Source organism: Ambystoma mexicanum, chromosome 3p (assembly GCF_040938575.1).
Source record: "Ambystoma mexicanum isolate Mex_15411 chromosome 3p, UKY_AmexF1_1, whole genome shotgun sequence".
Classification (NCBI taxonomy): domain Eukaryota; kingdom Metazoa; phylum Chordata; class Amphibia; order Caudata; family Ambystomatidae; genus Ambystoma; species Ambystoma mexicanum.
Genome location: NC_090925.1, coordinates 286,916,006 through 286,939,378, shown reverse-complemented (window position 1 = coordinate 286,939,378; position 23,373 = coordinate 286,916,006). Strand labels below are relative to the sequence as shown.

General features: G+C 45.9%; 1 protein-coding gene across 9 annotated transcripts in view; it reads left to right on the top strand.

Annotated features, from left to right (window-relative positions):
- The window catches only part of KCNQ2 (potassium voltage-gated channel subfamily Q member 2), a 533,237-nt gene that overhangs the window by 302,850 nt on the left and 207,014 nt on the right, over positions 1-23,373 (top strand). For all 9 annotated transcript variants that reach the window (XM_069650812.1, XM_069650810.1, XM_069650809.1 and 6 more), the window contains exon 2: positions 22,513-22,603. In XM_069650812.1, coding sequence (XP_069506913.1) covers positions 22,513-22,603 — 91 coding nt within the window. The remainder of the gene's footprint in view (positions 1-22,512; positions 22,604-23,373) is intronic.

The window sequence follows — 23,373 nt, the reverse complement described above, 5'->3', positions numbered from 1 at the left end:
TCAGCAGCACAAACACCAAACTGCAAATCAGTTTTAATGCTTGTTTTAAGTCTTTAATCAGTTTGCTGCTGCACCAAAATTGCTAAAAATGGGACACTTCCGAATTCAAACATTAATTTCACCATCTAAAACTTCACCAATTTTCCAGTTCCTCATACTTATGAAAATGCCAGAATCATAATCTTGGACATAATTTAAGTTATGTACACCACAAAACAAATTGTTATTTTCATGGTCCCAATTGGATAATTACCCCCTTTAATATGAAACCTGGATGAGCCCACTGGGACAAACAATGCTCTTTTTATTTAGGAAAATGTGTTCCATGTCAATCAATGGCACTGCATAATATGAGAGGTTGTTTTATTTCTCCTTTTGCCCTCTATTCTATTTTTCCTTAAACATGTGACCAGCCACCTGCTCCTGCCAATGTCGTTAATGTTAATGTGAACGGTTACTTGTACCGCACTCTATCACCACCAGATTGGTCCCCTGGCACTCTGGCGGATCTGAAAAAGGATGGTGTGAAACAGGGAGGCTGTGGGAGCGGTTCGTAGGGTGCAGTGGGAATATAAAAGTGAGATATGTTGTTCTGTTGGCAGCTTCAGTTCAGTTTGCACCGTTCGCTGAGTTTAGGTGCGATTTTCGAGTCTGAGCAATTCCCATGTGTTGTTTGTATGTTGTTGCAGTATGGTGAAGTATGTGCAGTTTGCTATGCAGAGATGTGGTTGTCTGAGTTTCTGTAGGAGAAGAGTTTGCAGAAAAATGAGGTTTTACCATTGGGTTAGCAGGGTTTTTTTGTTTCCCTTACCTCTTTGCTTTGGTTTCTGCGGTAAGCATCTACGATCATCATGTGTGCTTTGATATTGTTTGGCATCCTAGTTGGTAGGCATGTTGTGGAGTCTGTAGAAGTCTAGCGGTATGTGGGCATGGTCATGGAGGTGTGTTCACCCCCCTGCCTTGGGGTTAGAGATGGTTAGGTTAGGAAGGTTATGGGTCAATACCTTGACGTCTAGTGGGGGGTGCCTACCTACTGTGAAATTCCTCTGTAAGCTTGGCGGTGTGCTTGCATGGAAGGTCCAAAATGTCCCCCAGTTGGGGATGGTTCGGCAATGGATTGTAGGTCCCTCCCTGGGCTTCCTGCTTCTGCCAGAACTTATGATTCCTATTCGTTCCCTTCTGATTCTGGGGTGAAGATGGTTAGTCTCCTCAACAGTGGGAGAAATGCCTGGGTTTCACAGAAAGGCAGATATAAACAGAGCTGAATTTGAGATTCCTAGATATTGGGGAAAAGGCCTAGTTTTCACAGAGTGGCAGATATAAACACACCTACTTTTGAGATTCCTAGTTAGGGGAGAAAGGCCTAGTTTTCACAGAGTGGCAGATATGAAAGGTTTGAGATTCCTAGACAGCGGGAGAAAGGCCTAGTTTTCACAGAATGGCAGATATAAACCCACCTACATTTGGTATTCCTAGACCGCAGGAGAAAGGCATCGTTTTCACAGAATGGCAGATATAAACACACATACGTTTGAGATTCCTAGACAGCGGGAGAAAGGCCTAGTTTTCACAGAATGGCAGATATAAACACACCTATGTTTGAGATTCCTAGATAGTTGGAGAAAGGCCTAGTTTTCACATAGTGGCAGATCTAAACATAGCTAAGTTTGACATTCCTAACCAACAGGGGAAAGACCTATGCTTCGAAATATGAAGGGCATTTAAGTTTGCTTGGATTCCCACTGGTCTTCCCCGAAGATGTCCCGATGGCTGATTTTGGTATGCTTATGTTGTGAAGGTAATAAGAGAGGCAGGTCTTTTTGGAATACAGTGATTGTTGTACTCCCCACCGAGACTGCACTTATCATGTCAGTAGCTTTTGTTTGACGGCTGGCTACTGGTTTCTCAGGCGGACATGGGAAAACAAGGTTTGGAGCTGCCTCTTTGGGAGCTGCCCTTTGCCTTGGGGTCCTTAGCCGAAGGAGCTGCATGGTCAGTGGGCTCCCCTAGGGCGTGTGGTTAAGAGCCTGTCTCCTAGAGGGAGACAGCTAATCACAGAGAAGGGGCAGGTGAGAGGTCACACAGGTGCAGTGGAGAAATGGAACAACGTCCAGCAGGCAAGTGGAAACGGATGCCAGGAGCAAGGCAGAAACACGCCTGCCTGACGATTCTAACCAATTGCAAGGGGGAGGACGTGGACTAGGAGAAAGCCACAGACAAACAAAGGATTACACCCCAGGGACTGCACACTCTATATGCAAGCCAGCTCAGAAAAATAGGGTGAGAGCCACAGAAACACAAGATAACCCCACCAGAATAACACAAACTGGTCAAAAATCGATTGAAACAAACACTGAAACCCCTCCACAAGATCACATGAAACAGACCCATGTTTATTCTACCTCTTTTCCTGAACTTTAAAGGGTCTTTTCTCAGAGCTAATTCACCCTTTATGGGGAACATGACCTTAAAGGTCATTTATGTTGGTCATGTTAACTGTATCACCATAGTTCCAATCTCTCTTGCAACATTTCTTCTATTTTTAACTGAAGCTCCAAGCCTGTTTCCTTGATGAGCCCAGCCCAAAGATCTGGGGGTCACAGTTCCAGATACACCCAGTTCAGTTATATGCACAATTCTAAGAAATAGCATTTAAATTTAAGAAACATATTTACACCTGACATTCATTTTGTATTGCTTCCAGGCTTGATGGCAAGAAATAAACTCTTCCTTTACAGAATGCTTGAACAGAAATAAGTCCAATTTTGGTATTATTTACACAGATAAGTCATAGTTACATAAGAAACCAGTGTTCAGTGCTTCAAAAATGAAATAGGCCTTTCACTATAAATATTATTTTATGAGCTGAAATTTAGTCTCTTTATTCCTGAAAACGCACTCTGTCATTTGATTTTATTTCTTAAATGTAAGGCAACATTGCTCCTTTTTAGCTTCCAAATGCACATTAATTCAAATGTATTTCTTTCTTTCCATGTGCACTTCTGTAGCCTTAAATCTGTCACATGTGCCTTTACACAAAGTCAGCATCTGCAATGCCACACGTCTTTTTGGAATCCATTGGACAATGTTAGTAATATTACATATCTGAGTCACACTCTTCTTCAGCTGAGTGCCTGTACATTCTAACAAAATGGAGGGAGACCCATTCATGGTCATTCACTAGGTCTTATGCTAAACGTGTACTGGCTTTTATATTTCAATGGAACTCCACACTTAGCCAGCTTCATTATCACAATGGGGCTCCATCTATGTCGCTCTGGTGCTGTCTTTTTACTCCCACAGAATGCTAATGTCACATTCTGTTTACATGAGTAGAATTGACTGATACTTTGGGGAAAAAGTATGGACCATGGACTACATGCTGGTATATTATGAATTGGTTATAACAGATTAGACATACAAATACATACAGTACATCTTCATACAGTAAAGTACTACAAACACCATCATTCAGGTACTTGTCCAAGTTTCCAAACATGGAGTTTGTCCCCACTTCCTGCTGTTTGACAATTGAGTGAGTTTCACCTCAAATGCCATGGTCTCTTTCCCAGAGTCGACGTGTGTTCAGCACCACAATGTGGGCCTATACCACTCGAAAGGGAATAAAGGCGGTGGTCCTCGAGGAACTTTTGGACTTGCTGATAGGCCGCTTTGTCCAGTATTTTCAGTAGAAAGGGGACAGTGGTGATGGGTACTGATGGGTCATGGGAAGGGTTTTATGAGGAGCGGACGAACCCAGGCTTCCTTCAGATCAGTTGGAACATGGTCAGCCTGAAATGAAGCATTGATGAAAGCCATGAGGGAGGGTGCAAGGGAGGAGCCACAGTCTTTGACTAGTTGAGCAGGGCAGACGTAACTTTTGCAATTGGAGGGTTTGATGGTTTTTAGGAGCCTGGTGACCTCGGATTCAGTAACGTCCTTGAAGTCGAATAGCGGGGAGGAGTTGATTTTTGTCTCTTTGAGTGTGTTATTATTCTGGTTGGCAATTAGGCGGGTGAGGGCTTTTTGGTATGCCTGGATTTTAGTTTGCAGGGTGTTTAGTTTATTAAGCATGGCGGATTGGATGTTGTTGCACCATTCTTAATCTTTCACTATGGTAGAGGGTGGGGTAGATGGGGTTTCAAGTTCGCCAAAAATGGTGAAGATCTCTTTACTTCTAGATTTGGCGTTGGCAAACCTGTTGTTAAAGGAGTTGGCTTTAGCGAGGATAATGGCTGATTTGTAGCCTTTCAATATGGTCTTGAAGGCAGATTTGGTATCGTCAGTAGGTTTGATTTTCCAGGCTGAGATGACAACTCGCTTCTTGGCCCGGAGCTCGAGAAGCTCTTGTGAGAACCATGTGTTAGTGTGCTTGGCTTTCTGAGCTTTTCTGAGGGTGAGGGGGGTGATGGCATCGACTGCTTGAGTGATAGTCAGTTTAAAGGCGTCTGCAAGTGAGTCAGAGTCTGTTGAGAAAGGGCCTGGAGGGCTGGTACCTCAAGGCAAGGTGGGGAGTGATCCTTTATACAGTTAGATTAATGGAGCCTCTAGCGAGGGCTGCAGGAAATGAGGAGGAGATCTTGGGGGGCCCTCTGGAGGTGTTTAGTTCAAATTGAATGAGGTGATGGTCTGTCCAAGGGATGGGAGAATTTTCGGTAATTAGTACTGGGCAGTTGTGGTGGGAAAACCAATCTAGGGAGCGTCCTTTAGTGTAGGTGGGACCAGAGATAGTTTGCGTGAACCCCAGTGTGGTGAGTGCTTTGTTCAGAGCAGCAGCGTGGGCGTCGTTCAGATCATTGAGGCCTAAGTTAAGGTCACCTGTGAGTAGGACTTTGGATTTTTTCTTAAGATTTGTTGAGAGTGCTTGGATGAGGGATTCCTGGAATTCAGTGATCGGGCCCGGGGGTCCATAGACAATGTGAAGGGCTATGGTTAGGTTAGGTGAGAGATTCATTTTAAGAGGAAGGTAGTCGCAGCTGTGGCAGAGTTCACCTTCAATTTTCCTAATAGCAAGGTTTTCTTTGGTTATGAGGGCTACTCCCCCTGCCCATGAGGAGGGGTTGGTCTTGCCTGTAGATGGTGTAACCGTCTGGGATGGCCAGAGAGAGGGCAGGGCCTGAGGTATCGTTCAACCAGGATTCTGTGATGATGAGGAGGTCAATGTGGTTGTTGATGATTAGGTCATGGATGTCCAAGGTGTGTGCAGGGTTTGAGCGGGCATTAATTAAGGCACATTTAAGGGTGGTGGCCAGTGAGGCAGTATGAGAAGCAGGCATAGGCATAATAGATACAGTGGTGGCACCCGGCATCAGCATTGCAGTGGGGGCAGCAGGCATAGGCATAGTCATTGCAGTGGGAGCAGCAGGCCCAGGCATAGTAGATACAGTGGGGGCACCAGGCATCAACATTGCAGTGGGGGCAACAGGCGCAGGCATAGTAGATACAGTGGGCGCACCAGACATCAACATTGCAGTGGTGGAACCAGGCATCAACATTGCAGTGGGGGAACCAGGCATCAACATTGCAGTGGGGGCACCAGGCATCAACACTGCAGCGGGGCAACAGGCCCAGGCATAATAGATACAGTGGGGACACCAGGCATCAGCATTGCAGTGGGGGCACCAGGCATAGGCATGGTCATTGCATTGGGGGCAGCAGGCCCAGGTAGAATAGATGCAGTGGGGGCATCAGGCATCAGCATTGCAGTGGGGGCAACAGGCACAGGCATAATAGATACAGTAGGGGCACCAGGCATCAGCATTGCAGTGGGGGCACCAGGCATCAACATTGCAGTGGGGGCAACAGGCCCAGGCATAATATATACAGTGGGGGCACCAGACATCAACATTGCAGTGGGGGCACCAGGCATCAACATTGCAGTGTGGCCAGCAGGTACAGGCATAGTCACAAGAGGAACGGTAGTTTTTTTATAAGCGTGGGACTCAGCCTCTGGTGTGAGTATATATGCATTGGAGGGAGATAGTGGAGAGCCTGGTATAGGCTGCTGGGTTCGCCATTCTAGGTTGGGGTCATTGTATGTAGATCCGGTTGAGCACATGATGGGGCTGACAGGGGGGATAGTAATCCAAGACCTGCTCCCAAGAAGCTTGTTGCGAGTGTTTGCACTAGGCATGTAGGTGGGCGAGGCTAGTTGAGTGCGTGAGCAAAGGCGAGATTGTGAGATAGAGAAGGTAGGCAGCTGGAAGGCTTACCTGGTTGGCAGCACCAGGGTGCTCCGTCTAGCGCCGTCGAGCAGCGGAGAGCTGCAGAGAGTGGCAAAGGCCTTGTCCTCTGTCCTTTGCCGTCCTGCAGCTTTGCCTGGTGGTGGACCTCCTCTCCCTTTAAAGCGGGAGAGGAGGGACTGCAGGCCAGAGAGCGCAAATCAGCTGACTCGGTTACAGCAGTGATTACACTGGTTGCCGTGGAGATGAGACACGACTCCTTCGTTATGTGTATTGCGGCGGAGGCCGCATTAGTCATCATGGCGCCGTGCGCTTCCCTCCAGTGGTTGCTGAAGTCTCCAGGCTATTCGGCGCTTCTGTGAGCTTCTCTCGCAGCAGAGCTGCAGAGAGTGGCAAAAGCCTTGTCTTCTGGCCTTTGCCTTCCTGCGGCTTTTGATCTTCCCTGAAGCTGAAGGCATCAGGGATACAAAGTCATGGCAAAGAGCAATTCTTCTCAAGGTCCAGAATTGGGTGTAAATCAAGGGAATTTCAACTCAACAAGGAGAAAATGAGGTCTCCAATAAAATCACAGAACTCCTGACAATCAAAGGTGGCTGATAGGCGGCTTGCTCATGGCATAGCCAAGATTCAAGATGCAGACCTTACAGAAAATAATGCTGTGCATTACGAAAAAGGGTTGGTTGGCTTCAATAGATCTCCAGGATGCGTATTATCTATGCCGATTGGCCAGAGCCACGAGGAGGTTCTCAGACTTTCATTGGGAAAGGAAAACTTAAAGTTCTGAATGTTGCCCTTCCTGTAAATGACAGTACCAGGGTCTTTACAAAACCTCTGTGACCCCTTGGTATCCTCTCTTCACTTGGATGGAATGTAAATGTTCCTGTATATAGATGACTGCAATTGAGGGGCTGGTCTCAGGGAGATAACAGCATATTATCTGCAGTGGGCCTGCCAGTGTCTTAAAGATGGGTGAAATCTCACCTAGTCCACTGTTGGGTGTTGATATTTATTTGGACACAATTGAGCACACAGGAGGGTAAAGTTCTTCTGCCATAATACAGTGGGTTCCGACTCAACACACTTTTGACGCAGACACTAAAAAAGGAGGCATCATCAGCATTGGAGTCAGTGAAACTAAAAGACCACATGCCATCATGAGTGTTTGCTCTGCGATGGGCCACACTTCACCCGAGGGCCTTCATATCACACATACATCAGCACCAGACACCTAGGTCTAAGGAATTCAATGCCTGCATTGCCATATCTCCAGAGCTGAGGTCCAGTTTGTAGTGATGGCCAGTGATATCCAACCTCAGGATGGGTGTATGGTTGGAATATACTGCAGAGACCATACTTGCTAAATATGCAAGTAGTTTAGGATGGGTAGTAACCTGGGGACAGGTTTCTCCAGGAGACGTGTGCACCAACTGCAGAAGGTGTCATGTCTTACCTGCTGTCCTGGTGCTGTTGGCATCTCAGGGGGCTCTGTGGCATCTCAGGGGGCTCTGTGGGCTTCTACCAGCCTGACACCAGCTCGCCACCGTCTCAGCAGCAATGGTGGTGTTGTGTGACATGGATGCCAATCCAAACATGGCAGCCACCGCTTCAACATTCTGCCCTTCCTACAATTGCAGATTGTTACTTGAGGGTTATGTGTGGCGGGGACAGGGCAGTGCACACTATAAAAGGCCTCTAGGTATCTCCTCATGCCTTATTGAGCATGTTTCTCGCCCTTCTCTCTGCTACTATATATGGCTCTCCCTTTCTTGTTGATTCCTATTGCCCCCTTTGCCTCAGGTTCCAACCTGTTCTACCTTGTTTAATCTATGCCTTTTCCTTCTTTTATTATTATTATTATTATTATCAAACAAAGAAATAACAACAAATACCATCTAGTGCCAGGGCGGATTCCATCAAAGACGGAGCGAGCCTCACAGAGCAAAGGCTGAAACGAGATCTTCAACTTCGAACACTAAAAATGATTTCCTGGAATACCAGGGGCTTTGCTCACCTTACAAAACCTGGAGCAGTAAACCTCAGAGAATTCGACATTATTACCCTCCAAGAAACATGGCTCGTCACCCCTCTGACAATTGACGGCTTCGCAGTTGCAGTCTCTCCCGCCAAGAAAGGTCGCTTGGGCCGTCCATCAGCTGGTCTTCTCGTGGCAGTCCGATCCGGCTCGGGCCTCTCAATACAGAAGAAGCTGGCGGCAACTCAGACCCACTTAGCAGTACTAATAAAGTGGGAACAATTGGACAGGAAGAGCTTTTCCACGACCTCCTCTATGATAACTGTAATTACAACTTACTGGAACCCCCAAGTCATCTCAGACAGACTCTTCCTTGCAACCATTGAAAGCAAGATTGACAACATTATGTCCACCCAAAACAACCCACTAATAATCCTAAGCGGAGACTTAAATGCTAAATGCCTGATCGGACCATCAAGAAGTATTCCATCGCGTCCAATAAGCCAGGTGGAATCTCGTGGAAAAAAATGGCAACTACTTATGGACTCTAGAAATCTTCCTAATATTGACCACTCACTCCCTCGGGCGGTCTATGTCCCGACCTGGGAAAGAGGAGCCCAGAAAGGGACCATAGACTACATATACGTTTCAGAGGCTATGTTGACCCTAATTACAGCCTTTGAGGTCATAAGGGTAGAGGCAAGTGACCACAATATCCTGATAATTGCATGGCCAAGTGAAGGTGAGGACAAAATTAAACTGCCAGAAAAAATGGAACCAAACACCCAAGGAAATCGCCTAAGGCTCACTGCCAAACGAATCGAGGAACTGTCCAGAAACTACAAAACACATTGCCTACGGGAAAACAGGGAGTCATTAAAATCTACTGATTATCAGCCCTTACTGATCCCCTTCATGATACCCAGGAAACTAAACCAAAAGTCTACTCAGCAACCATTACACACTTATGATAAAGAACTGGTAATGAAACGCTGTATCCTGAGGAAGCTAAAGAAATTGGCAGTATCTTCAAATTCAGAAGGACCAAGACAACTCTATCTGAAGGAACAAAAGCAGTACAAATCATGGCTCTGCTTCCGAAGAATCTTTCTCTATAAGCAGGACTCAGAAGAAATGCTTAGAAAACTGGCAGATAAAAACTCAGGTGCCTTTTGGCAACTAATAAGGAACATTGAAGCAGGGGCAATCACAAAAGGTCTAAACAACGTCCCAGAAGAAGCCTGGAAACAACACTTTACCAAGATTTTTCAACTTTCCAGGCAAATCACAGGTGTTCCCAAGCCTGAGGCAAGATCTATTACCTGGGAAGATTTTTCAAATGAAGAAGACATCGTACTGGCCATCAAGCGTCTGAAATCCTCCAGAGCTTTGGGACCGGATGGAATCACTAACATAGACTTGAAAAACCATCCAGAGGAGTGGGCGAATTTCATTGGGAAGGTATTTAAAAAATGCTGCACCACAAGATCAATTCCAAACTCCTGGCTCACTGCAGTGATCGCCCCAATATACAAAAAAGGAGACAGAACTGACCCAAGAAACTACCGTCCAATTGCGCTCTTGGACACAATTTGCAAACTCTACGGATCTTTCCTCCTAAAAAGTTTTCAAACTTGGGCAAAAACAGCCCCGTGCCAAGACCCATTCCAAACAGGGTTTATGAAAAATTCGAGTACCACAGCCAACATCATGATGATGTGAGACACACTTGTGACTCACCTATTATATGCCGACGACATCATTCTCCTCGATCAAACTGAAATTGGACTTCAAAGGCAGCTTGACAACTTGGCCAAAAACATAGCAAACAGCAATTTAGCAATAAACAAGGAGAAAACAAAAATCTTGATACTCGGTCAGCCGCCAAGAAAGAACTCAAAAATGAACAGATGGCACATCGAAAACTCGTCCATAGAAGTGGTAAAACTCTTCAAAAACTTGGGGGTGATCTTGGACAACTCAAAATCAGAAACTTCGATGCAACAATATCTAGGGGACAAGACCCGAAAACTCACCAAGCAGGCAAGAATAATCGCCAGAAAATATGGCTGTTTTTCGCTTCTCCCGGCAATAAAATTTTATAAAGGCAAAGTTATACCGAGCTTGACTTATGGATGTGAGGCAATGCCAGCGATCCCCCCCGCAATTTGGCCAAAGCTGGAAGCATATTTTTGGTGCAAAGTCCTTCAGCTTCCAAGTTCCACCGCCATCTCGATCATCAGAAGAGAATTGGGAACTCTGTCCTTGAAAGCAACAATCGAAGCAGGGGAAATGGCGCTTTTCAGGAAAATAATACTGCAGGACTCACCGCTGTTATACAATATAATCAAATCTGAAATAGCTGAAGGAAGGAGCAAGCCTCTTACCATCTGGGCTGCCAAGCAGCGAGCAGTCCTGGCCAACAGTGGTTGCTGCGAAGATGAATTAATTCAAAACCCCACGAAAATCAAACGCAAAATGGACCAATTTGACTGGATAGAGACTCTTACATTAGCAGGAAAGAACAAACTCTTCACTCACTTCAACTTCCAACCGAAAAAACTACATTCGCCGAATGAAGTCCTAAAAAGATTCCCGGACAAGGTTTTAAGATCTACCTTCCTGCGATCTCGCTTAAACCTACTTCCGACCAACGAAGTAAGGGCCATCAGAGAACAATCACAAACAAATCTCTGTCTATGCAAAACGGAACATGAACCTGAACCAATAAAGCACCTCCTGTTACATTGTCCCAAAACAATAAAATGGAGAAGAGCGTACCTGGGACCGTTGATCGATCCCAATTCCCTGTACGAAGAAGAAGTTTGCTGGAATCGATTGATGTGCGGATCTAGGACAACTTGGGCATTAGCAACTGCCAAAATATTAAGGAATGCCCTAGAGGCTTGCTCCCTCAAATCTGATGAGTACCCAGGCAACGACCATTCAAAGGTCTAACTGAATTGGAAACCTGAATCCAAAACTCAGAGTGCAAGATGGAAAACTTCAATCTTAAAGCTGCTTCAGCCTTGGAAAAAGAAGAAAAGAAACACTGACACAATTGCTCTTCGTCTTTGCAAAATCATTAAATTGATAGAAGCAAATAATTAAAAAAAAAAGATTATTATTATTATTATTATTATTATTATTATTATTATTATTATTATTATTATTGTATTAATTGAGTGTAGACCTAGCTATGAGAAACAACAGAATGCATTACAGAAGAATACAATGATACAGATACAAAACATAGTGCTTTACAGAGGTATACAACAGTACAGATGCATAACAGAGTGCTTTTCAGAGGTAACAGCAGAACATATATACAGGGGGTTAGGATACAGAGGAGGGGTACAGCTGTACAGGGTGGTGGGGAGGAGAGGGATGGGCGGCGTCAAGCGAGTCAGGTGTGTGGGGGGTGACGTGATGGCCTAGGTGTTGAGGAGGAGAGACTCCTGGAAGAGGTGGGTCTTGAGCTATTTTATGAATTGTAGGAGCATGGGGCGAGTCTGATGCTGATAGGGAGGATGTTCTTCCTCTTTCCTCTTGCCCTCTGCTGTTGCTCCTGCTGTATACCTTCCCCAACCTAGCTCTCGATTCATTCAGACCTGCTTCTGCCTTCCTGCATACCCTCACCAAGACTTCAGCTTCTGACCTCGACATTGCTACCGAGTTCGAGGATTTTTCCCTCTTCAGGGGTTTTCCTGAGCTGGTCTCCATCTTTGGCGGTCACCTTGGTGGTGTTCTCTACTGAGCAAGAGGGTGGCTTCTTCAGAGAGATGACCATTATCCTCCAGGACCAAGGCCAAGGCGTCTAAGGTAAGCTCTGCTATTAACAGGCGGGTCACATCTCCAAATGGATAGAGCTGTCAGAACACTGAAAACTATCTCAGTGAATGGAGCGTGCAGAGGTTCATTTGAAGTGTCTAGAATGGAGCGCACAACAAGGGTTCAAAGAATCTGACAGCAGACATCCGAAACCAGTTTTACTGTGTTCCCAGTAGATGCTGCTATGCCAGGGTATTTTGTAGAAGTTGTGTCACAGTTTGGGTGTCCTCTAGTAGACATGTTTGTTATCCCAGGGATGGCCCAGGGCGGCACATTCTAATCAAGATGCCAGACAGCAGGGGTATGGGGTGGATGTAAAGTCTCCATGATGGTCCCAGGGTCTCTTTTATGAATGCTATTGTAGAAAGCACTGACCTAGCTAGAGAGCAGCAGACCACTGTACAGGGTGTGGGTAGCCATCATTTCGGCTGGTATCTTTTAATAGTAGTGTAGTACTGCGAGTTGCAGTCTGTGAGCCATGTGTTCATGTGTGAGTCAACTAGGATTAGTCCTTGGTTAGGTGCTGTGGAAAAAGCCACATTTTGAGAGATTTGCAAAATTGGAGAATTGGGGTGGCATTTTGAGCCGACACAGGGATCGAGTTACAGAGGGTGGATGCATGACAAGAGAAGGATTGTTTGTGGGTCCTCCCTTTGCAGATCGATTGTGATTTCAGCTAGTTTGTCAATTTACTGTTCAAGGAGAGTGTGCCACCAGATATATGGTGCTTATCCCCCAGGTACATTGCTGTGCTATTTGTAACTGCTTTGTAGATGATACAAGCAGTCTTGAGCAGTATCCTGGCTTGGAGTGGAAGCCAATTTAGTTCACGTAGGATGGGATGATTTGGTGAAATTTCCATTCATCCACAATAAGACATGCTGCTGTGTGGTGGACTTCTTTTAGGGGAGCCAAGTGGGCAGCTTGGAGCCCCATCAGAAGGGCATTCCCCAATCGGTGTGAAAGACCACACGGGCCTGCACATACGATCCAGACGTCCTGCAGCTGGATAAAGGGTTTGATTTTGTAAAGGTTGGAGATTTAGAGCCAGGCCATGTGTGTTTTCTTGGCTATGTGTTTCTGGAAGGACAGGCTACTGCCAATGGTGAAGCCTAAGGATTTTGCTGAATCCGAGTGTTGCGGAAGAAATCAGAGCAGGCGCATATCATTAATCCATTATTGGACAAGTTGTTGTTGAGCAGGGGTACCAATGAGGACATATTCAGTCTTGGATGAGGTAAGATTGAGGTAGACAGTCGACATCCAGGACTGGATAGTGGCTGGGTAATAGCAGACTGATGGCCTTTGGGCTTTTTACTCTCAATTACATACCAGTGGCGGCTGGTGAGTTTTAAAGCTGGTGGGGCATAAAGTTCCCAGGTGTAATTCGGGAGCGAGCGCGCGCATTGCGCAAGCCCCCACCACCCAAGGGAGGTGTGGGGGGTTCTCCCACTGCAACATTTTTTGAAAAATGGCCTCCAAAATGTGCTATTTCCTGTCCAAAACCTACCAATATATGACATAAAAAGCATTAGGTTTTACATACTAATGGTGGTACATTATTCTTACGTGTGCAAGTGTGATGGTGTATTTTACAGCAGCTTGTACTGAGAATAGCTGGTACTATGATGTATGCGTAAAGAAATTCATCATTATATTGTCAGTAATGATGGAAAAATATCATTTTGTCATGCTGTTACTGGCGTTCATCCTCTTACTAAGGTGGGATTTTAGGCATTTTCTGAAAGATGAGAACCTAAGCTAAAATATTACTTTTTAACTGCTTAATTAATGCAACATTTGACCTACCTCTAATGGCTGTCTGCCTCGCTGAGTCGCCATTGCTTCAGTTGCTCAAAGTTGAAACACGTGGCATGCACAGGTCACAGAAATAGCACATGCATATTGCATGGAGAAAAATGCAACAGAAATAGTTTACTAGTTTATTATTTTCAGTGTTTTATTATCACAACCAACAACCATAAAATCATAATCTTATCAACAATTAAATAAACGTCACATTTCTCACTGTTCTGTCAAATAGATCAATGCGACCGTACACAAAATCCTAACATGTAAGGACATTGAAACAATTAAATAATTAGATATAACCTACTAAATAAATAGCTTTAACAGAATAACAGACACCTCACAATCATTTTGAAAGTTTGTACACAAAAAGTGTCTGCTTCCTGGTGCAGAACAAAGAAACAAGGCCAATGTCAGACTATAAAGCGGCAGCGTCTGACAAGGCCAATGGTACACGTTCAATAACCATAGTTCAGGGCACCTGGCTTCAGTTCATGGCCACCGGCTTCATGGGCAAGCTCACTGATAGCCGAACTGTGTCTGCAGAGGGCACTTCAGAGGTAAATGCTGGGGGTAGCACAGTAAGTGAGCGGCATGAGCAGGGGTGGACTGGCTCTGAGATTTCCCGGTAGGCCTCTGCACCCTGGGCCTCTTTTGTGTTGTATGTATTTCCAAATGTTCCCATAGGAAAAGGGCTGGGTTTGCTGAAAATGGGCAAATGAATATGAGGACAGTTGAACATTATTTCCAGGTACTCCTTTGGCTCCCAGTCCACCCCTGGGCATTAGGACCCCATAACACCACACTGGCAAGCATCAACGAGACCTGCTGTAGCCAAATGCTTCATGACACCTATCTCCATCCCTCGCATACAGTTCCCACTACTGCCACTGTCTACGAAGAGGAAGAAAACAAGTAGGACGACGACAAGGGAGGGTTTGATGAAGAAGGTACAGATGACACAACGTTAGCGGTTGTAATGGTGTTTGAGAATCTACCCATCACAGCACTCCCATCTCACTGCCTCCGTCACCTAGCCAAAGTGTGGCAAGCACAGACTTTGTATAAACACGCAGGTGCCGCTTATAGTTTATCCCTCAGTCTCAGTTAAGTCCCAAGTAGGGAGCCCTCACACGACCAGCCATTCAGTAGCCAGCGAGTGGTAACAACAAGGTCAACTATGGATGCTGATGAGGGAGAACCGAGAGGGTCAGTCACACACATGCCACCAAGTGCGGAGAGGCTTGCCCTTCTAATCGACTGTGTTCAGGTGAAACCCAAAGGTTTGCCAGCCTACATTAAAAAGACCAGTCAAGCCTTTTCAGTTACTACAAATAGTCTCATATGTCAAGTTCATGGCATCTATTGGCTGCAGTTCACAGCTCATGGCCCTAGACTGCAATTAGTACCCATGGCTGCAGTTCACAGTCCTTGGTTTCATCTTATGGCCCACTAATAAGTGTGCAATAGTTGGCCTCCGGCTTACCGAAGTCAGGGCGCCACCCTACATCCACTGTCATGGTAAATCTGGCGTGTGAGCAGTGGGTGGTACCCCAAGAACGCTGCAGTCACGGGCCCCTTCCCCATGCACCACTGTCCGCTGAGGGCGCCGGGGAGGAGACCGGGGCTGCCCCATGCAGCATCTGATAGTAGTTCCACAGTAATTACAAGGCCCAGCGTGTCGCAAATATGACCTTCCCTCCTCGGCCTAGTCTCTGGCCGAGGGAAGGGCCTCCATCTCTCAGTGAGAGATCATAGTGTCCCGAGGCCGCCATTAAGTTTCAGTTAAGGACTGAGGCTCTCCGTCCTTAACTGAAAATTAATGGTGGCAGCGGGACACTTGGCCAACATCTCTCAGAGAGTCTCTCATGGCCGCCATTAAGTTTTAGTTAAGGAAACTTCTTCGCCAATGTGGCATGGAGGATTGGAAGACTAAGAGTTTACTTAACTAAGCCCACACAAAGACAAAACATATTCGCAGACGCTCACTTACCTGGGGCTGCAGCAGCACACGTCCGATGGCCAAGGTTGTGGGCAGAGCTGGGCCTTGGTCACTGCGACGACACAAGTCCTAGGATTAGAAGAAAGAGAAGAAGGTGAGGCACACCGTGCCCATGACCTGACCCCACCCACACCCACACGGATTGTCATTGGCTGTTAAACAGCCGATGACAACCTATTGCTATGCTGCATGCTAGCACAGGACTAGGAGGAAGTCTCCTACTACGCTGTTTGTGCATAATGCCGACAGTGAGGGGCCACCCCTCCAGCACCCTGACAGCCTCCCACATGAGAGGATATGATACGCAGAGTGCGTGGAGCTACAAGCTCCACACAATCTACATGTATAACAAATGAACAAAGTCTACGTAGATCCGTGCTACCCATGGTGGCCAATAAGATTACGGACCATTAAAGGTTTTTTATTAGGATGAGAAAAAAGGACCTGCGGAGAAGGAAGGAATTATTTACCTGTTATTTTCATTACACCTGGTCCTACCCTTCCTTGTCAAAGTACTCACGCCACTCCTCATCCTCCCAATGCATTGTAGGGCCCATGACCATACTTGGAAACATAACTTGGGCTTTTGCCAAACAGGAAGTATTATATCCCAGCACGTGATGGGCTGGGGCTGAAGGAAGCTTGGAAATAGGTTCTGGCCATGGGGGTTGATACCTCAAAGTTAATGGCTGTGATGAGGAAGAGCAGGGGTAGTAGTAATGCACATGACCAGTAAATAATCCAGTCTGGGATGCGTTGTGAGTGCTGCTGGATGTTGAATCGCAGAGGCCGGTCTTTCCTTTTGTGAAGAGTGGCTGCTGATGTCCAGAGAGCGCTGGCGCTTCTTCCTGGATCCATTAGCTGGCAGAGAGCAGGCATTTCCTGCCTTTAATTGAACCACGGATCGATCGGTGCACTGTGGGGGAGCAGAGAGGTCTGAGCGCAGCATTTCTTCCGATAAGAAGTCTTGCCGTTAGCCGAGGAAAGGCCTTGGAACCGGGGCTTGCTGGTCAATAGCGGGTCACATATACCTGCAAGGGTAGCAGCCATGTTATAAAGGCAACACATCCTTCCACTGCAGTGGAATTCTGCAGGGAGATCCACACACCCCCACGTGACACCAGGAGCAACATGAATGTATGACAATATAGGGCATATACGAATGCTGAAAAAGGCAAAGCAATTGTAAACTATTTTTTTAAAAGACCTGTTTTTATCTGCACCGTTCCTTCTTGTTGCAATAAATAACTACATTCCCGCAAAAGGAAGTCCCTTTCAAAAATGGCGGCCTTGTTGTTACAGAGATATCCTGTCGTCCACACTGGCTCAGATGCATGTGAATTTTAAAAGCTGGCACCGGTCTACAGTTCCCAGGCAGGGTTGTGTTGAAACCTGGTCATGGCTTTTGGTTTCCCTAGAGCAGGGGCCCCTGAGGAGACAAACTGTGCCAGATCTCGGCTTCATGGACATCTTCCGTTGCTCCTGCACTGTGTGGCAGTGCAAGTACTGTAAACTGTGCATTGTCAGCCCTGAGACTATTGATAGAAGATGAAAGAGGAGAGTTGGGAGAGGAAGGAGTGAGGGTATGGAGAGGGTGAGTGGGGTAAAGACAAAGGGCAAGGAGGGGTTGTAGAGGAGCCCAGGAGTGCCGTGAGATAGTTATACAAAGCGGGAGCAAAAGAAATGAAGGCATTGTTGGGGAGGGGAGGAGAGAGGCAGAGGGCACTGAGATGTTGAGGGGGCAAATTGACCCAGGGGAGGTGATGGCAGTAGAAGGACCTTTGGCTTAGACACTGGAGAGTGAATGAAGGCTATAGAGACAGGGACAAAAGAAGCACACAGGGTGGGGGAGAAGAGAGACAGGAGGCTCCGAGGGGCAAACGGGGAAGACAGACACAGCGCACCGATAGGGCGAGGCGTGAAGAGGGAAGCAGGGTACATTTGTGTGAGCAGAGAATACAGACTGAGGGTATGGGGAGGGATATGGGTCACAGAGCTAAACCGTGACGCTGCCAGTTGATAGCGGCCCTCGTATCTATGTGTCCCTATACAGTGGTTTGGTGCCACCACCCCGTGGAGGCGTCGTGGGAGAGTTTCCACCTATCCGGATTTAGTTTCGACGGACTGCTTTACTGCAGCTGTGCCCGAATTGCCTGATTTCTAGTCCTTCCTCCAGATCTGCGCAGGCGCAGAACGCAAGCACACACCGCTGCTAAGTGGAGATGAAGGGAAGTCTGTTTGCTGCTCTGGTCACTTAGTTCATCTTTAATTGCGCCTCAATGGGCAACTGCAAAGCACTTGCGCTATCCATATGCAGGGAGGGGCATACCAAAGTGAACATTTGCGGCATGAATTGAGAGTTAGAAGTTCTTTTCTCAATGGCTGTAACAAAAAAGAACATTTGTCAGGCATAACAAATGTTTTCCATATTTTGAAATGTGTCCATGTAATAATATTACAAGCCTGTTTTTTCCAGATTACACCGATTATTGAATGGGGAGTTTGGACATTTCCATAGACAAGGAAATTTGGTTTTAAAAAGTAAAGCGTGCTTTGATTTTATGGTTAAAGGGCCTTTCCAGTGCATTGTTTCTTCACAAAACTCTTACACAATGCTGCCTCAGTCTGCCTGTTCACTGCACTCATGGCAATATTTTTAGTTCTGGTATTTGTCTAAGATCTTTGGTGCCAGCCAATTTTCAGATAGTTTGTTCTGCAGGGCTACCAATTTTGAGTACTTGTACACTGGGGTATTTTGTTGTTGTTAATGGAAAAGAAACATGGCAGGGGTTGGGGGGAGAGGACTTTTGCTGTTTTCAGGCCGCTATGACTGTTTCTTGAGATGAAAAGCAATCTGTTTGAAGGGTAAACTGGCAAAAGTGCTAGCGCTAAAATGGGCAGTATTCTATTTGTCTGATTGGGGCATTCAGAAGTCAAAGGTGGATCACTAAAGTACCCTGGCTTGCGACTTAAAAGGCCTAGAAGGTGCATTTCTATATGCAGCTCTCAGGTTTGCCCATGCCATGCCTGGATGGGTTATACAGTCCCGTTTTTGATCTTTGCATTCTGGGACTTGTAGTTTGCCTTGCCGATAATGAATTCAGAGCTATTCGTCCTGGAGTGCCGAGTGCAGGGCAGGAATGGGTGACCTTGTCCGGACAGGGCATGGGGAGACTTGTATTGATCAGTTCCCATGCATGTTGTCTGAGGGCATTCACCGAGCTCTCGGCTAGACCTTGATCAGGAGCCTGTAGTCCATCCAGTCCTGTTTTTTCTTTGCATTCTGCACCTTTAAATCTTCCATTTATAACAGAAAAGGAAGGGTCTGTAAGCCCTGGAGCGCTAGGCAGGAAACACTGGGTGAACTGCACCTGCCTGGCATGGGTCTGGTTGGAAGCCAGCGCATTCGTTGTGTCTTCCACTTGATTTCAAAATGAATATGAAAACTGTTGAACTGAATAAACTAACATGTTATATGCAATAATTGAATTATTTTTATTGTATTTGATTGCTTAAAGAGCAGACTTAGCTCGAGAACAGTGGAGTGCTGTACAGTGTGTGGGTAGTCTGCGGTTGGGCTGGCATCTTTTAACAGTAGTGCAGTACTACTCGTCAGTCTGTCTGCCCATTGGGATTAGTCCTTGGTCAAGTGTTGTTGAAATTGTTAGTTACATTTTGGGAGATTTGCGAAGCTGGTATGTTGCGATGGCATTCTGAGCCGATACTGGGATTGAGTTCCAGAGGGTGGGTGCGTGACAAGAGAAGGTTTGTTTGCATGCCCTCTGTTTGCAAAGGAGTTGTGATTCGAACCAGCTGGTTGATTTGCTTTGTGAGGAGCGTTTGCCACCAGATATGTGGAGCTTATCCACCGATGCGCTGGTGTCCTAGTCGTGACTGCTTTGTAGATGATACAAACCGGCCAGACGTTAGACATGGCCTATAATTAGCTTAGAGACGGAATGTGACAAGGGGGCAGAGCCACTTAAAGTGGGCGTGGCTTCAAGTCAAGTTTTTACACTGAGTAAAGTTGGCTATGTTGTTCTCAGTGTGCTATTCCTGTTCTAGTAGCAGCCCGACACTGACACAGCAGCGACCATCAGACAGGCGTGTATGAGGGAGTTGCTGAGGTTGGTGGGTGAGAACATCACTACGATGCACAGCATGTCAGGAGGCGGTGAGGAGAGATGGCAACACAGCAGCAACTGCTGGTATGAACCAGACATTGCGGAGGGAGGGGATGAAGTTGGTGGGAGAAAACCTCTACGGTTAGGAGCAGAGTGACAGGAGCATTTATCCTATCAAATTGGGCCTGACGCTGCCATGCCAGGTTCATGGAAACCCTGAGTTGATACATAGATGGTTGTGTTGTGCTTTATGCTGACACGTTGGGATTGGTCAAATTGTGATTGTCGAACAAGAAGGAAACACAAAGTTAAAGCAGAATCTTCACTTGCAGTGATCTTTAGGCGACCAAAGTGACTTTTCCTACTTCTAGCCAAAACTAAAAATGTCAGTGAAGTGGCTGAGCTGTGAAAAGGTTCATCTGTTGGTAAATAGTATAGTTACAGTATAAAGGAAGATGTGGGAACCCCCAGGTGTAAGTTGCATTAAGTTGACACCACCGCCCACGGATGACTAACTCCCGGGATGTGAATCACTACAGCCAGCAATAACAGCCTATCACTTGCATCAATCATTCTGACAATCTCCTGATGTCACAAAAACTACTTCTGGTTCTGCCTATGAGATTTCATCCAGAGCAAGTACTCTATCTGCAAACCTCGGCTTTCCAGATGTTTCGGACTTCAACTCCCATCAGCCCTAGTCAACATAGTTAATGCTGTGGGATCATGAAGTTGTAGTCCCGAACATCTGGATATAACATTCCGTGACGGGAATGAGCATGTTCCCAAACAACTCCAATTGTCTGCCATATAAGGAAAATGAAGTTCCGAGTCATAATTCACAATTTTACCAGGACCAGGCATTTTAGTCAAGTTTGGATTATGACTCTGCAGGTGCCATTCCCACCTGACACGTCAGTCACCAGGCCACATCTCCTTCCTATGAAATAAGTGTATGATGTTCTACAGGGTGCCTGTGGCATTGGAAGGACTTTTTATCTGGCCCTGACCTTGCTAGATATCTACTATGAATAGGCCAGTGGCCCACAGAAGGCTCTGTTGGGGCATCTGGTGGAAGAACATGACAGGGCGGCCTGGCACTTACCTTCCTTCTGTTCAGGAGACATTTGTGGCTTAGGCTGAATTATGATGAAACTCTAAATTCCTTAACATTGCACAGGTCAATCTGCACGAATAAGTAATCACTTTAAACAGAGCGTGAACTCCAATGTATGTGGCAATGTACAGTCACTGCTGTGACAAATAGATGTTTTGGTAAAAAAAAAATAATATACATCTTTGTGCCTTATTAGCAGCACGCCTAACATATTTGAAGAACATTTGTCAATTACACATTTCTAATTTTCTTTTTGGCAAGGACAATATTCCTACAAGATATGGGGTTTTATTAAGTTTTGATTACATTCAATTGACATTTCTTGCAGGTGTTTAAGCTTTGTTGACTCAAACTGGCTTAAATATTGTAGTGCAGAAATGAATGTGTTTGTTGGTCAGTGACAGAGAATGTAATTTTGTAAATATTGGAGAGATTTTCCCTCCTGGTGCAGAGTTTCCCACACCAGTTCAACGGGGCAGAAATCAATACAATTCGGCTATCGTGCATCTCTTTCCATGCACAAAACACGTCCATGATTGTTGTGAACATGTAATAAACATGGAGAGAAATCATGATATCAGCAGAATTGTACCCATTTTGCCACAATAACAAAATCCAATTGAATCGTTTTCATTGCACCAATAGGAGCATTCTACTGCTAAACCATGTTACATTTTCACAGGTGTGTAAGCAGCCCACACGTTTCCACCTTGTAGGGCTTCTTCAGGGAGGTACCATTTGATTCCCTAAGCACATTGGGCCTCATTACAAGTTTGACGGTATTCTGGTGGTAAATCTGCTGGAATACTGTCAAACAAAAGGAAATGACTGTTACAGCCACTTGGTCCAACAGAATTATCGCTGGATCACAAGTGCTGGTATGGTGGTGTTTTGGCAAAATTACCGCTGGCGGTAATTCCACTGATTTTGCTGAGTTTTTCAGGAAGGCGACAGAATTACCGTCAGCATTTTGCTGGAGGTTTTTCCTCTGCCTCACCACCAAAGTTGCAGTATGGTGGTGTGGTAATGCAGCTACAATGCAGTGGTAATAAGGTTACCACTGCATTACTGCTGTTTATTCCCACACTGCCATACTTGTAATGAGGCCCATTATCTACTTCTTGAGGAGACTGAATATTAATTAACATTTGGTGCCATATTACAGAAACTTTAGAATGGTGCAAGTGCAATTTTGCACGTATTTGCACATGTGCAACAATTGTCCTACCAGAAATATGCATTGATTCAATACATTTGTGTACTCAGTAACTATGTCATTAGTGCACATATTGTCCAAAACAATGTTGCACCTGCAAAGATTCTGTATCACTGGCCCAAAAAGTGATGGATGGCAAACTTCAAATTCATTCTAGCAACTGGTGATTGAGGAGTATTGCCGCATTCTAGCCGGCTCTAGTTAAAACATCCATAACACATATATGTTTAACTATTCCCTTTTTTGTTTTATTCCACAGTTTCCTCCTGGTTTTCTCCTGCTTGGTGCTCTCTGTCTTTTCAACCATTAAAGAGTATGAGAAGAGCTCAGAAGGGGCCCTCTATATTCTGGTAAGTAAGTTCTAAGTGGGGGAAGGCTGGGTTGTGTGTCCATAAATCACTGTGGTGTGATGTATGATGCGACAAATAGAAGAGAATAGTTCTTCTGTGAAAATTGAGACACGTAATTGGTCAAGGAAGGTCATGCGAATATGCAGTGAAGTCCTTTGATGCATAGATGCTATCTATGGTCACTGATCTGTAAGAATTGTCCCATATATAATTCTCTAAGGATATATTTTATCCTGAGACCCAGCATCCCATCTCAGCCCCTCCTTTTTGTAAAATTCAGTGTGGTTTGTAGGTTTGCAAAGAGTAAAGAGTGTCTTTAGAAACAAGAAGGAGAACTACAGCCATTTTATCCTCATATCCAAATTCTGAAAGCTTTACAACTGGGTAATATGGTTAATGAATACAAACACTTTAATGTTAGGGTGGGTATTTTAAAATTTAGTACCCAGCGAAAGTCAAGCAGAATGCAACACACATTCTGATTGGCTCTCTCGGGTCCTTACCCGGCCGAGAATCCTTCGATTCTCGGCCGGGACTCCAGCTGCCTTGTCCTCGGCTGGGGGGAGGGGGCGTGGCAGCCCCTCAGACAATGAGGAGGCTCGAAGCGGGGCCATCCCCGCTCAGAGCCTCCCCAGGGCTGAGAGGCTGCCTCCGCCCCCCGCTGGGGACTCGGGTAAGCGCTTTTTTTTTCTTTCCCTTCCCTCTCTCCTCCCTAACCCACCCCACTTACCTTCTTGCTCCTGCGTCCCTGGTGGGGGATGATCGCAGCC